Source organism: Mastomys coucha, unplaced genomic scaffold (genome assembly GCF_008632895.1).
Source record: "Mastomys coucha isolate ucsf_1 unplaced genomic scaffold, UCSF_Mcou_1 pScaffold14, whole genome shotgun sequence".
In the NCBI taxonomy this organism is placed as follows: domain Eukaryota; kingdom Metazoa; phylum Chordata; class Mammalia; order Rodentia; family Muridae; genus Mastomys; species Mastomys coucha.
In genome coordinates, this window is record NW_022196896.1 from 27,932,824 (window position 1) to 27,949,347 (window position 16,524).

The 16,524-nt window shown below is 45.4% G+C and overlaps 1 protein-coding gene across 9 annotated transcripts in view; it reads right to left on the reverse strand.

The window, feature by feature from the left end:
* Positions 1-16,524, reverse strand: part of Chd7 (chromodomain helicase DNA binding protein 7) — a 181,525-nt gene that overhangs the window by 114,595 nt on the left and 50,406 nt on the right. For 7 of the 9 annotated variants that reach the window (XM_031366666.1, XM_031366675.1, XM_031366672.1 and 4 more), the window contains exon 2: positions 2,514-4,336. In XM_031366666.1, coding sequence (XP_031222526.1) covers positions 2,514-4,160 — 1,647 coding nt within the window. In that variant the 5' untranslated portion in view covers positions 4,161-4,336. Of the gene's footprint in view, positions 1-2,513; positions 4,337-13,111; positions 13,217-16,524 lie in introns of all 9 variants that reach the window. The other 2 variants (XM_031366668.1, XM_031366670.1) reach the window with 1 other exon arrangement.

Sequence of the window (16,524 nt, forward strand, 5' to 3'; positions counted from 1 at the left end):
TTTGTCTTTTTTGTTTTGTTTTGTTTTTCAAGACAGGGTTTCTCTGTGTAGCCCTGGCTAGTCTTGAACTCAGAAATCTTCCTGCCTCTGCCTCCTAAGTGCTGGGATTAAAGGCATGTGCCACCACTACCCAGCTACTATTTTGTCTTAAGTGAAATTTCATAATATGCAACCTGTTTCCTTAAAATAAAATAAAATTAAACTTACATTATCTACACATACAATGACAAGTGTAAGAAGCCTGGGTGTCAGGAGGTCATAAACTACACCCTAGAGATGAAAGGGCATTGCCAGGGCCAAGTTACTCCACCTGAGCCTCTGGGGCCCACTCTCATTCTGGTCTCACCGAAGGATCAGGTTCAGGGAGGTTAAATCGCCTATCTGGTATCAGCACCTTGCTTAGGGGTGAACAGGGATTCAAACACCCTTCTGACTTTATTTTTCAAAACAACTGATTGTCCCCAAAACTGAAGAGGTTGCCAAGTTAAACATAAATAGGGAAGTAAATGTCAAGAAAAATACAAACACTGAACCTGTGAAGAAACACCAGCTCAAATATCCGGGCCTGCAGCCTCGGAAAAGTTCTGAGTTTGTCTTCTGAGATGCCTACTGAGAGCACAATATCATTGGGGTCTTCCAGACTATAGTACATAACACTGGTCCCCCTGGGGCTCAGAAGCCAGGGCTGCTACTGTCCTCTGAAAACAGGAAGTGTAAGAAAGCAGCTCTCTCTTCTGGGGGCCACCACAATGTCCTCAGGGAGTCCCAACAAACTGTTCACCTTCCCACTGCTAGAAACAAGCATTGTAAAGACCCCTCTATTTCTCCCCCTCAGAGATCGCCCGCCTCTGCCTGGGAATAAAGGTGCATAAGACCACCTCTCAGCACGATCCTTTCATTACTAACACACTACTTTCCCAAAACTAGACCACATTCATTTCTGCCTTGGAGGTACAGAGGTTGGCCCACCTTATGACAGATCTGTCGAGTGTTTGTCCCTGAGTCAACAGGAAGGAAAACCTCAGAGCTGGCTCTGAAGCTGGCTCTCCATCGGGACCTGCAGCTTTGATGGCAGCTGCCTTCCCATTTCCTATCAGCCTCTGGGCATGCTGGAGGAAAGAGTGAGGGGAGATTTCCTGGATCCTTTTCCAGAAGGATGACGACCGTTCTGTCTCATGGGAAGTCTGCTCTGTTCCCATCCACTAGGTGTGCATGGTAAGCCACGTCTGCAGTGCTCCTGAGACAGACACTGGGTGTACCATGCTGAAGCAACTATACCTTTGCTCTGGCAGACAAGGGCAAGCTGAAGCCCCAGCACCACTCAACTGAACCGTACTGAACTCACTATGAGGGCAGGCCCTTTCCTTCACCCAGATTCAACCTTCTCTGCTTCCACTAACAGATCCCTGATCCCAGCTGTCTTTGCAAGCCTGGACAGCTGGCTCCCACTTCCTGTTGCTCACCCATCTTTCCAACGATGACATGACCACCAGAAGTAATTCCTCATGTAAGTCTGTAAAACAGGATCCCAGCATCCTCTCCATGGCCTGAGCCTTCCCTCTCAAAGCTGCTTCTCCCTGCTGAGAGCTCGACTCCAGGTGCACATGTTTGGGGAAATGGCCTTAAAGCGCATGAGACGTCTGCAGGGATCCCTTCCCCAAGGAAAGTTTTACTGGAATTTCAAGCACTCTTCCTTCACAGGTACTTCCTCTTCCGGGACATCTGTCACTTAAGCACTCGTGATCTTTCACTCTGTTTTGCATTCACACACAGGTCATGATTTCCCTCCCAAATTGATCAAGTCCATCAGGAAGAACCAATGTGCCCCGCCCTCTATACACTAGACCTGCAGGCCTAGGGGGATGAATGTGCACTCAGAAAACTCTGTACACACACACACTGCTCTTCACAAGTCAAGGCCGTGGAGACCAAAATATACAAAGGGGTGGGGGGGGGGGTGAAATGCCTTTGTAAATATAAACTGGCAAAGATACAAAAATCTTAACTTATAAAACCCGGTGATCCTTCCGTGCTGGAACACAAGTCTCAAAACAACTCCTATAAATTGCCATTACCTGCCATTTCCTATAGCTGGTGACTTAAATTCACTCTTCAACAGTCGGTCAAGTACTATAGAAACACATATGTCAGAGCTTCCCACAGAAGGTAAACAAAAGGAGATATAAGGGAAGCTAATGCACAAGCAGTTGCTGGAAACCAAGTTACAGTGTATTCTTCAAACAGAGAAAAGCGGGGTGGGGGAGGGGAGAATAACAGAAGCTTTTCCTAACCAGTGGACCCAGTCTCAGTCAACTACCACTAAGCAGCTACAGCTTTAGACCTAGCACAATTCCCAGGACAGTGATTAAAGAACTCTGGAATAAATGAGCCAGTGAGTGAGTGGGGGGAGCGGGGAGAGGCGACTCTGAGACAACCTACAAAGGATAATTCTGTTGGACAAGTAAACAGTGTTGCGTTTCAAGCCACAGGGCAGGCGGTCTGCATCCCCTTACCTGATGCACAGGCACTTTCTGCGGGGTATTCTGGGGTGACGGGTGGAGTTGTGCCCAAGGCTGGTGATGGGGGTGTGGAGGTGAAGACTGATGCAGGCCTGGGTGGGGCTGCAGTGGAGGACAGGTTGGCAACTGCTGGAAAGATGGCTGCTGACCAGGGTGCTGTTGGCCAGGTATCAGTCGTTCCTGGATTGCTTGTGGATCCGCAAGACCAACACCAGGACAACCATTTGGTCTCATGTGTCCGGTCAGCTCCCTGGGTGCCGAAGACATGCCCATGAATGAACGAGGCTGCTGCATGTTTCTGGGGCCCATATTCCTCTGTCCAATTCCCATGGCACCAGGGGGCTGGTGAGATGGCTGAGGGTGGGGCATATTTGGATAACTGCCAACTTCCATTGGCATCCCAGCACTTCCGGGCCTGACTTGCGGAGGAGGCGTGCCTGCTGGGTTACTCATTGCTTTCATGGGTGACATGGGAGGTGGAGAGGCGTAAGTTCCCTGAGGCTGCGAAGGGTGCATAGTTTGTGTGTTCATTTGGTTCAGTGAGCCACTGGAGTGGATGGGCTGCTGGTGCATGAGTCCCTGACCACTGTTTGACGGGAATCCTACAGCATTAGGGTATCTTGGTACGGACTGATTCATTGGAGTACTGTTTGTAAGGCCTAAATTTTGATTCATCCCTGTACTGTTAACTAATCCCTGATTTAGGTTACTGTAAGGATATCGAGAATACTGCCCTGAGTTGTTTACAGTAGGGGAGGGGACTGTCTGGTTCCGAGAACTAAAGTTAAGGGTTTGTGGCCTGACAGCCCCTTGTTGAGGAGGGTTGGGGGAGAATCTGGGACTGTGGGCAACGGATTCTCCGTGGAGAGCAGCAGGGTGATGGTGGAATTGCTGCTGCACTGGGTGGCGCAGGGAGGGGGCCATGCTGGGGCTCTGCTGGGGCATGTGCGACAGGTGGCCGGGTCCTGAGGTGGCGATGAAAGGGCTCCCCTGACTGAGGCCCTCTTGGCCTTGGGAAAACTGGCTCATCCTCTGCTGTGGCTGGCCATGCTGCTGCATGGAGAAATCCCCACGTGCCATATAGCTGCCCATCTGCTGCATGTGCTGGGGGTGGCCCTGTGCCGGGGGGCCTGACGGAGCTGGCTGTGGCGGCTGCTGTTGCTGGTAGGGGGCTCGTATCTGGTCTGGTACCTGAACGGCCCGGGGGCCCCACATGGAGCCGCCATCCACAAAAGATTGCCCATGCCTTTCGTTCTGCATGCCAGGATAGACTCCCATCTGACCGCCACCACTGCCTCCGTGGGGCACCTGGGGAACGGGAGGAGTATGATACTGTGAGTGCGGAGATGCCAATCCATTCCCAGGGGCGCTGCCCATCATTCGGTTAGGCTGATCCATCAGATGCATCTTTTGTTCATACTGATTATAGTGATCGAAATGGGTCAACTTGGTTTGATTCTGATTAGGGGAAGGATGATGGAGGGATGGCTGTAAGGAGGGAAAACCTTGGTCTATGGGCATCTGTTGACCCATGGGGTTCACTGGGTTTTCAGGGTAGCCACATTCCCCGAGGCCTTCAAGACCTTCGCTGAATAGATTCCCATCCTCGCCAAAAAGACTCATCATTCCTGGATCCGCCATCTTCTTCTAACACACAGCTCCTCCGCACACAGCCTGGGAGCTTGTCTGTGCTTCACTTCTCTGGGGTGCTCGTCCTCAAAACCTATAATCCTTAACTAATCTTCTTCGTGTCATTCTAGATTTCCTTAATTCTCTTGGACCCTGCAGTGTCGAGCGGTGAAATCTGGATATAGGTCCTGGAAGGGAGTGGGAGGTGGGAAGAAAGAAAAAAGAAAACAAAGAATTAGGAACAAATGATAAAAGCTGCGGGTATTTTACACATTTGAATTTAGTTCCCATCAACAATACCAACCCAGGCCCCTTGCTGAGCTGTATTTTACAAATCTAGTTCACTTTAAGGGAAACTCATTAGCTTCTACCAGAAGCATTATGATCTGTTACGTGGAAAAGCAGCAAAACACTAACCTTAACCTTAAATTAATCCATTCACTACACTTCCTCACATTCCGTTCTCGGATGGAACAGAACAAAAGGACACAACATGAAGCAGCAGCAGCTGCCACAGCAGGCAAGCAGATGTATGAATATAGCCAGCAGCCCATCTGCTGGGCTAAGGCCCTGGGAATGCTCTGGTTCCCAACAGCCGCCCTTAGCCTCACTCCCCTGAGCGGTAATCAGATGAGCGGTGAGCGCGGCACCGGGGACTGGGAAAAGCCCAACTTAGTTAAATTGACTGGAGGATTATACAAATACCAAAATCAGTCATTTTGTACAAATTAGATATTTACAGCCCACATACAACTCTGTAACGGCAACAGAAGCATCTAACAAGAAAGCGCCCGTAATGAGGTTGAAAAGCAAGCTCGAGAAAAGCACAATAAATTCATAATTTCATTATACTTAATAGCAGGAATAGACAAGATTCAGAAAGAGACTACAAGGGAAGCTTTCATTCTCCGTGAGGACCAATTTCACTCATGGCTCTGGGCCCATCGCGTTCCAGAATTGTGGGGCGGATGGTAGCAGGGTCGAGACACCGGCTCCATTTTACTGACTGTGGTAAGAGCTAAGGACCCCCAATGCCTACTCAGGGAAACTAGCTGTAGGTTCCTGTTGGTAGAGACAGAGACCTCTTCAGAAACTAGCCAAAACTGGATAGTACTTTAACAGAAAAAAAAAAGTTAAAAATATCCACCAGACCTTTTAAAAACCTTATAGGACAAAGCAGGACACAGCAGGAGGGAGTGGGCTAGCTGGCACATCCCTTCACCTCCTATGCTAACCGAATAGCGTCCCAGCTTTCTGCCTTAGCTATAAACTCTGATAGATCTGGGGTCAGATTAAAATAACCAATTTGATTTGAAGAATGTTTTAACAACCAAAACAGAAAAGTGTTTTTGTTCACTGCTTACTGAATCAACAACCTAATAAAGAATGAATTCACATAAGAAAAATGCCTAAAATCTTAGACATCTTTGGAATTTAACTCATTGATTTCCTCTCCTAAGCACATTAAGCACTGGGTGATACTGACCCACTTGGGGCACAGAAGCACGTGATGGAGAATTTCCAGCGAAGCTCTAAACAGACTCAGTCAGGAATTCTACAAGAATATGCAAATAACCAACTCTGTAAGGAGTCACCCATGAGACAGATAAGCCCCTCTTCTACCTGCCCAGTCCTAATGTATTCGTAACACGGAGGAAACTGTTATGGAAATGTAAACAACATTCCTCCTCACTGTCAGCACTACAGACGTGACATCTAAGAGGGTCTGCAGCTTCCAGGTGACAGCTGTCAGCCAACGTCAAAGGTCTCCTCACTCTGCCACTAACTGCCACATATTTTCTGATGTACCTTTTCCAAATGCAGAGGTCAGACAGGAGAGAATCAAGTGCACGGGAAAGCCGCTTCTCTGAACATATACTGCTGCTTTTTTTTTCTTTTTCAGAACAACTAAAAGTCCAGAGCAAAGAGTAGAAATCTCCAGTGCCAAGTGCAACAAATATTGATAAATTGAATTTGTGCCTAACCTAAAAAGCTTTAAAAAGTCACTTCTTCGTTTGCTCAGGGCTCACTCTTAACTTCCAAGGAAAGAAATGTTGCGATGGAATTGATAAACAGTTTAAGCCAGCCGTGCAGCCCACCTACCGCAACAGCTTTAAGGGAGATAGTATCACCTGTAAGTTCTGGAAGACTTTCCTTCATATCCCAACAGCTTCATCTGCTGGGGCACACCAAGTGTGTGTGGGACTGGCGGCAAGAACAGCACTGCCTGGGTAGATCCTGCCCACCTCTGCCCAGGGGTAAAGAGAACAGAGGGCCCTGCTACCCTCTCCTGTAGGATCATGAAGCCCAGGGCACTGCAGGGCCTGCCTGAAGCAGCAGCGGTGGAGCTGACACTTGCTTTTTATAGCTAAGGACCCAGCAGAAGGGAAAGAGAAGTTGTACAGGCACGAGAAGAGACAGAACAGAGGCTCACTGAGAGTGATTATACCAGACACTTGGCTTTGTTCCCCTCCTTCCGGTTCCCTACTCATTCCCATTAAGAATCCACTCCTGGAGGCATGAAAAATGCCAGCATTAGACTGCATCAAGCAAGCATGTGACCCACTGCAGCTGTGACCACGCTCAGGTGTGCCCCAGGCAGGAGTTAAAAACCTGTGGCTCTGCAGTGACTGCTAGCTCTCTGGCCACCAAGGTCACCTCAATTCTTTTCTGACACCTCAGACTAACTGGCAACTGTGCCAGAAATCCATCTGGTAACCAAGGCCCATACTTCCAATCTGAGCTAACCTAATTAATTGATTTTGGTCAGTTTTTTTTATTAAGACCATCTGAAAGACCATTTTCCCAAATAGCAGCTGCAACATGATTCTCAGTTTTTAGAACATATTTAAAATAAAGCTCCATTTTGAAGGTTTCACCCTTCTCTACACTGAATGTCTACATTACCTGTGCCTATATATCACTGTCGAGTGGGCCACACCTAAGAGTAACAATCAGAAAAAAAATGGGTTTATTTTCTAGTAGCTTCGCATTAAAAGCACCCTCAAGAGAGAGAAACAAACTTTAATAACCATGGTGTAACTCAGGGAGAGTTCACAAGTGCATCAAGGGGCACAAGACTGAAGAGAACGATTGGCATGGGCAGAAGCTCAATGCCAGTTGCGAGCAGCTCTGAGCTTGCAAGCACTTTTGGGCCTCTGCCCCAAGTTCCTCTTCACAGATGAAAAAAAACACTTATATAGGTTAATGAGTCTTAGATTAACGTTTGAATGGCAAACAGTTTTTTGAATAGAAAGGGACAAAGGGATGAAGGAGAGCAGAAGGCTCGCATCAGCTTTATGCCCATGAAGCGCAACTTCTTCACCCAGCAGAGGCCTTCCTTCTGAGGAACTTCCCATCAGAGCACACGTTTAGGAACAAGCAGGTAAGAGGACCAAGTGAAGACTGCTCGTGATTTCCCTGGGAATCAACAAGCAGGTCTAAAAAGTAAACAGCACAAAGAACCAGCAGTGAGGTAAGAATGTAGCTCCAAGTACTGGCCTAGCATGAACAAAACCCTGGGCTTGATCCCTAATGCGACAAGATTTCTGAATCTTTAAGTTAAAGACATAAAAATCAGCAGTAAGAGCAGCAAATACACAAGAAGTCAATGAGGAATTATAAATATTTGAGATGTAAATGATGTCATTATAAGTTAGTGTTTATTAAATAGTGTCACATTGATTTTCTATTTAATGCAGTGTCTTTCCGACCTCACAAAACTTAACCAGTTCCTAATTGTCCCACGATTCTGGAAACACAATGGCTTTTGTGCACCCGAGTTTTAATGCAATACCAAGGTGCAGATGTTTTATCACAGGCATAGATCAGAAACCTATCGAGGAAATGGGTGAATTCAAAACACCTTTCAGATGCAAACATTTCCTCTAGTTCAACCACACGGACAGCAGAACTCTTCCACGAATGTGCAGCACACTCTAACAAGTATGAAGTTGTAGGGGGTTTGCCGTGAGATGCCGAGGCTTTCTTGGCTCCTACTAGCGCCATTCTGGGTGGCTTTTTCAACTTCTCTCCTTTACCTCCAAAGGCCCTGAAAAGAACTGGCAGAGACTGCATGGAGGGAAGTCTCCCTCAGTTTCTCAAGCCGTGCCCTGCAGCTGGAACACAGTGTATCACCACCCTCACCTCTCTGTCACCAAGGAGACAGTACTATCAAGAAAAGAACAGGCCAGGCTGGTGGTGGAGCATGCCTTTAATCCCAGCACTTGGGAGGCGGAGGCAGGCGGATTTCTGAGTTCGAGGCCAGCCTGGTCTACAAAGTGAGTTCCAAGATAGCCAGGGCTACACAGACAAACCCTGTCTCGGAAAAAAAAAAAGAAAGAAAGAAAAAGAAAAGAATCCACATGGTGATAAGTGAACACGTAAGATAAAGGTTGGATGCTGAGCTGGAATTCAAATGGAAAGTCCTAAACAGAGCCCCATGGGCAGTAACCATCGACCCCCACCCCCCAGCCCCCAACTAGCAACACAGCCTCCAACAGCCAACTTGGAAAGAGGAACTTCCAATGGGATGCCTTTGGAAAGGCATCTCTCCAGATGACAAACATCCAGATAAAGGAATCAGGAAGTGCCTCCAAGTCACAACATCAGCTCATCACTAGGCAATTTCAAATCTGCCTCCTGGACTAAGTGGGGTCCTTCCGGAACTATCTAGCCAAGACCACATTTTCTTCCCCATTAATTTTCCTGGGCACTGTGGGATATGTTACAATTGTGCTGCCTAAGCCAGCCGCTACTAGCCATGTGTTGCCTTTTAAAACCATTAAAATTAAATAAATTTTTAAAATATAGTTCTTGCCGGGCAATGGTGGCCCACACCTTTAATCCCAGCACTTGGGAGGCAGAGGCAGGCGGATTTCTTAGTTTGAGGCCAGCTTGGTCTACAGAGTGAGTTCCAGGACAGCCAGGGCTACGCCTTGAAAAACCTAAAAAAAAAAAAAAAAAAAGTAGTTCTTACTCTTAAAAACAACATGAACTCAAGCGCTCATCATCATCATCAGGCAGGACAGAGATGCAGCACCTGTGTCAGTGCAGAAAGCCCACCGACAAAAAACGCTACACACTGCTTCCTGAAGGTCCGTCCGAGTCGGAGGGAGAAAGACCATTTTGAATAGTGGCCATCTTGGTCATGGAAGTTTGTATTGTTTCAAAGGCCAATATCATCCCCTGTGCTATATACTATGTGGTATTTTTCTATATGTTCATTCTAACTACACTTTCAACCTTTAACATCTCTCCTTTATTTCCTAACACAGATTTCCATTTTGATCATTTTACCTGTGATAGGAATAATTCTGAACTGTACAGAAAATTATTTAAAATTATGGATGTTCCTTCTGCAGGCCAGCATTAGTCTAAATAATATATTAAAAATAAACCTGGGGGCTAGATGTGGTGTTGCTCATACCTCTAATCCCAGCATTCAGGAGGTAGAGGCAGGTGGATCACTGTGAGTTCAAGGTCAGCCTGGTCTACTTATCCAATGCCAATCCAGTGCTACTGAATGAGAGCCTGTCTTTAAAACAACACCAAAGAAATAAAGGAATGAATAAACAAGGAAGAAAGGAAGGAAGGAAGGAAGGAAGGAAGGAAGGAAGGAAGGAAGGAAGGAAGGAAGGAAGGAAGGGAGGAAGGAAGGGAGGAAGGGAGGAAGGAAGGAGAAAACAGGGACTGGTTATGCAATTTAGCTTAGAAGGCATGCTTGGTAAATATATGACCTTGGATTTGATCCCCAGAGCCACAAAGTGAGTTTTAAACCTTAACAAAGATTGCAGGGCCAACATTCATTTTTTTCATCAGATAATGACCAATCTTGATGATGTAAGATATCTGACACCCTGCATATCCAACACTAAGCCAAACAGATGCGGCCTCATCCCCAGGCAGCTTGCTGCTCCGGTGTCTCAGATCTGTCTGGACCTGGACCTGGACCTGGACCACCTCTACCTCCACCTCCACCTCCACCTCCACCACCACCTCCACTTCCTCCACCACCACCTCCACTTCCTCCTCCTCCTCCTCCTCCTCCTCCTCCTCCTCCTCCTCCTCCTCCTCCTCCTCCTCCTCCTCCTCCTGCATAAGCACCTCCTCCTCCTCCTGTACTTTCTCCCTCAGATGGACTCTGCTACAGAGCCAGGCCTTTGTGTGTCTGTCACTGAAGGAAATCAAATTGGAAGGTGACCTGGTTCTCTAAAGTCCCGGGAATGGCCTATCCTCTGTAGACTACTGACTTAATAAGTCATTTCTTGCTTCTTGTGAAATCCTTAAAGACCTTCTCTTGGCTTTCAGGATCCTGTCTACAAGTTTGAGTGTGTCTGAATGGATGCTGCCATCAGATGCCCAAGTACCTCCTCCTATTATGAACGCCCCCAAATCCTTTCCCTCACCTGCCATCTGTTTTTCTCCTGCCCCTTGCCCCCTCCCTGTGCAGCCTGGCTTCTCTCCCATCTAGGATCCTTGTTCTTGTTAGCACCCGTCTGAGTCTCCCTCTCTCCCTGGGATAGCCATCTAGCCAAGGGTCACAGAGCACCACGAATTCTGCTGTCCTTCCTTGTTTCCCTGACTCTTCTTAGAGATTTGCCGTTTGAATTGGGGTCTGGAGACAGGACCACAGGACCTCAGCAGGCTTTGCAAAATACAGTCTCAGAGCATCTCTCACCCCCTACCCCCACTCTCGACCCTGCACGTGGAATCTGCATATGAATGTTTGGTCACTTGGCTCTCGGTCTACGAGTTTTTCTTCCTCAGCAGGATGGAGGACCACTCAAAGTGAGAACAAACAATAACAAGTGACACTTGTTCCAGGAAACCAACCAAGCAATACAATGATAAAGCTTTTAAAGGAAAAGAAGGTTCTGGTATCTGCAACTGGCCAACAATGATGACTTCATCCAAAAAAGTCTCACCAGTTCTTAGAGGCAGATCTGAATATTTAATAGGTTATAAGCAGTGGACATCTAACGGTGGCTTACAATGTGTCCATCTACTTAATGATCATTTTGTTAAGGCAAAAAAATTCAGTTAACAATAGTCTTATGCCATGTTACATAATGTACTGTTTCTCAGGTTTCTTGCAGAAAGCTTTCAGTTATTTCTACATAACCCTGAGATGGCTGAATGTTCTAAACTGCCTTTCGGATGAAAGTCTCCCAACCCCCATTAGCTGAGAACTAGCAATTGCTTTATTAAAGGTAACAATCAAGTAACACTGAGCTAACAACTTAAGACCCTGAAGGCCCCAGGCATTTTTTTCTAAATGATCAAAACCCATCATACTCCTCCCCCCGCCATTCCCAAGTTGTGCCACTCTGGTACAAAATCAGAAATTACAACCTTTGGAGAAAGGCCTTCACACTCTGCAGCCTGGCCTTAACTGTCACTCCCTGAAGCCAGATCATGAGCTGGCAGGCAGCACCCTGGCCTTAGCCCAAAGGCTGAAAATCTCCTACCACACTAATGAAACAAATTCAGCATGGTCTTCTTGTTGCATGCATGCATGGTTCCATGGTCCCAACCAACTTTGCATGGTTCCACAGAAGACTGTCGCACAGTCCAATAGCACCCCAGCTTTCACCAGTGAGCACCAAAGAGAAACGAGGACACGCACATCTATATACATTACTATATGGTGTCCTTGTACACACAAAAAAATGTATCTGTAAACTGTGTATCTAAACTCATAACTTTTTAATGTTATCCTGAGTAACTTTAACTTTAGATTGTAAGTATAATACAGAAGATAGAAGAGCTAAGAGGCAGATCCAGAAACGCATACTTTTTAATTAACCTATTTAAGTTGAAGAAAAATTGGACTCAACCATCCTGCCAAAGACTGAAGAAAGACTAATATGAATTTTGTAAAACTTCCTGATTGCTAATTTTACTTAATGTTATAAAATATCCTGGGATATTATAAACAAAGGGGCTAATGACACCACATTTGTCGGCCCAATAAAAAAAAACATAGAAAACATTTTTCAACTCTTTTTTATCTATTTTGAGCTAATGACTTCCTATATCCATATCCAGCAGAGTGCTAAGCCTGATAACAAATGGGTGTAAGACAGATGACCCGGGGAACAGATCTCCTGGGGCCACCCCTTGTCCAGGTACCCAGGCATCCCAGACTCTTAAAGGGCACCAGAGGCAAGATGCTCCTGTGGGAAATGGCTTACTTTGTGCAGCTGACCCAGCCACTTGCGATGGACACTTCCTATATTCTTTTACACTAAAAAGGGGTTCTGAAAAGCGCCCCCCCTTTTTTAATTTCAGAGGGAAATTTAAAGTGTAATCAATTAGGCTGGAGAGTTTGGTCAGCGTGGATTTTGTTGGTTGGTTTGTTTTGTTGATTTGGGTTCCTACCCCCCAACCCCAAGGACCTGACTTCCACATAGCACCCACATAGTGCCTCAGCATGAACCTCTAACTCTAGTTCCAAGAGGTCTGAAAACCTCTTCTGGCCCCCATGGACACCAGGCACACATATGGTAGACAGAAATATATGCAAGCAAAACATCCATACACATAAAACAAGTTTTAAAAATGTAAGTGTACTCAATACTACCTTGTTCAAAAGGCAGCACTGAGAGATTATTAAAGGCAATTTCTGATATACTGGTGTCTTGATCAACATTCAACTGCTGTGAAGAGGCACCATGAGCAAAAAGCAAGTTGGGGAGGAAAGGGTTTATTTGTCTTACACTTCCACATCCACTTCTGTAGGAAGCTAAGACGGGAACTCACTCAGGGCAGGAACCTGGAGGCAAGAACTAATGCAGAGGCTGTGGAGGGCTGCTGCTTACTGGCTTCTTCCCATGGCTTGCTCACCCTGCTTTCTTACAGAACTCAGGACCACTAGCCCAGGGACAGCACCACCCACAATGGGTTGGGCCCTCCCTCATCAATCACTAATTAAGAAAATGCCCACAGGCTTGCATACAGACCAATCTTATGGAGGCATCTTCTCAATCAAGGTTTCCTCCTCTCAGATGACTTCAGTTTGTGTCAAGTTGAAATGCATCTACACAGCGTAACTAGCCAGCGATATCCTTTACTCCATTTAAAAGGGGAGAAAGAAAAAGAAAAAGCAAATCTTTAGACAACACTAAGGATGAAAATAATTTGTTCTCTTTGCTACATCAGCATGCATATATCGAGAGCAGCCTCATCCGTCAGGAGCAAACTTGAGTGAGCACAATGGGAAGCAAGAGCCACAGGATAAAGAAAGGCAGAGGTCCCTCAGCGAGCTGGACAGCTGTCTAAGAGTGACTGATGCCTTAGGCACCAGACTGATGCAAAGGAGAAATACACGGGAATCACTTAAGATCAGCTTCCCACAGAAGCGAGTGGTTGGAACGAGAGACTGAATCGTAAAGAAGGGTTGAGATGTTTGAAGAGCATCGAAGATGCAGAGCATTTGAAAACTGCAGGTAACCTCAGAAGGTTAGATCCACAGCAAAGATGGCAGAGAGCACAGCTACATGTTCAATACGGGAAGTGCTCAATTCTTACTTCAAACAAGTTCTGTTGACAAGTGGGGGGAATTACTGCTGCAATGGATAGCAAATGGTTCCATACCCACTATTTCATAATCATTTCAAAATTTAATATAGCTGTAACTTTACATCTAGTCTAACTATATATAAGTATGTTCTAGAATAATCAAAACTGTCAGTTTCACGAACCCACTGGATGTGTCTTTAGGCCAATCAAAGGCTTTGCTGACATTAGCATGTGATTAAGAAAAGCTTTCCTTCACAGGGTGTGCTGGTGCAAGCCTTTTAGTCCTAGCACTTCTGAGCCACAGGCAGGCGGATCTCTGAGTCTGAGCTCAGCTTGGTCTACAAAACGATTCCAGACAGCCAGGGCTCTGTTATATACACTTTTAACTTTATATTTCCCAGTGTCTACAGCCAAGGTTCAATCTTCCAGGTTTCCTTTGCAGAAAAAATAATTTTATACAACATTTTAACACCCAGGCAAATTTGTTCATAAGCTAAATCAGATTCCTTTTATTATGCTGCATTCTGTAACAAACTCTCTTATTATTTTTCTACACTGCCATGTTATTTTTGAAATCAGACTGTAATGGCATGACTCTGCTTCATCTTAACTCCCCCGAAAACTCACCTGGCAAGCCACCTGACTCTGCTTTGTGTGTGTGTGTGCATGATTACTAAAACTAAGGCGCCTTTGTAACTTGTAGGTAAAACTCTATTACGTTTGATACAAACTCTTCCTCTCAAATATCTATAGTGTGTTCATTTTGATCCACATAAATTTTTTTTTAAGTACACCTTAAGTAGGCAAGTAAGACACAGCTCGCTATAAGAAGTTTTGTGCAGTGAGACAAGTTGCTGTCGGCCCGAGGATGACTGCAGTGAGTTAAGACTACCTGGGAAGTCTTACAGATGTATTTTGTACTTGGTTTAATCAAAAGACTACATGAAGAACTAGACACCTACTTGACTTTAAGACACAGACTTTACTAAGGCCTCGGACAGCTACACACCCATTTCTAAGATTTCTGCCAAACTTAACTATATACATCAGCACTAAATAATGACTTTAATTATTAAATATTTTAATATTAAAATTAATATTTTATTTTTTAATATTAAAATTCTAAGTGATTACCCTTGGTAATCATATTTATAACATATTCCACCTACTTACCCACATTTCAAGTTCCCATCCCAATGTCTATGACATCTGTGAACATAGAAAATTCTCCACCTCATGCTCATTTCTCAGAGGCAATTTTTAAAGGTTTCACTATAAAACAAATCCCAAAGAGTCTCCAGCTCCTGGGGAGCTGGAGAGATGTCTCAGTGGTTTAGAACACTGATTGAATTAATTTTATAAAACATCCTTCTAAGAGGATTCAGGTTCAAATCTCAGCACCTATGACAGTTCAGAACTATAATTCCAGTTCTAGAGGGCCTGGCACCCTCACACAGACAAACATGCAGACAAAACACTAGTGCTCATAAAATAAGTAAATAAATAAATCATTTTTTAAAAAGTTCAGCTGAGCTGGATGTGGTGGCTTATGCCTTTATACCTCACTTAGGAGGCAGAGGAAAGAGGATATCTATGAGTTTGAGACCAGCCTGGTCTATGTAGTGAGACTTGTCTCCGACAGGCAGATGGAAAGGAAAAAAAATATGGAATATATTTAAAGATTTCTCACTATTTACTTGGTTTCATGCCAGTCAAAACCAGTAGCAATAGCAAACATATTTCAGACTTTCTTCTGTTTGGTTGACTGGTTGGTTTAGTTTGGTTTTGAAACAGTGTTTCTGTGTGTAGTCCAGGTTGTCCTGGAACTTCACTACCTGGTCCTAAAACCCTGCTAGGACACACCTTCTGCTAAAATTCATAAAATATCACTTTGTACTTGGAACTGTCTGGACCACCAGTACTCAGATAACTTGTACTCAATACATGCAAACTCAGTAATTACTGCAGTGTGACCTAACAGAATCATGTGCCATCTTTGTAGGATGACTGCAAGTGTTCTATTTCTGTAACTACAATGGAATCCCCTCCACTCTTCCTATTGTTCTTCGGATAAATGTCCCTTTTTAAGGTTAACCTGTGACTATGGGCTATATCTTGGTATTTCTTTCATTATACGAATTATTTCAATATTCCCTGCTGTGTCTCTAAATATGTCCAATGTCCCCCATAGGTGGGCACACTATGGAAGGCATGCCATGTTTCCATGCAGAGCCTAAGAAGCGACTGCAGAGTCAGCCATCTCAGTAGATGACTAGCACCTCAGTTTGCAGCCCAAGAGCAGGGAAGAGGCCTGGGCTATGCTGGCCACTTAAGGCTCTCCTCACACAGAGGCACAAACTGAAGAGGGTATTACAACATGGACGTTTCTGCTAATCCTATGCCACTCCACCACCTTTCCAATCTACGCTTGTGTAATGACCTACTCTAGCCTTCCCAAACCTAGGGATAACATAGCTGGGGTGTTTCCCACCAAGGAGGCCAAAGAAACCAGCAACCCTCTACCCACAGCTGAGGCATGCAAAGTGGGGGAGGAGAGAAGAGCTGAGGAGGGCTGGGGCTAGAAGTACCCTTCTACCTGAGCTACACCCTAAGCCATTAAAGAAACTTAAAAGCCCAGACTCTTCTGTCACACTGGCTCCATCGGGCGCGTAGCAGTCATGTGGCTGCTGCTAATGAACTAAGCGGAGAAAACACAGGTTTTTTTCATCGTGGTGTAAAATTCACAGACAAGAGCTGAGGGATCAGGGCATGCATGTGTTCACAGTGTGCAAAGCTCACGGTTTGGTGCTCAACATCAAAGGATAACAAAAGAAATGTATCAGCAATGTCAGTT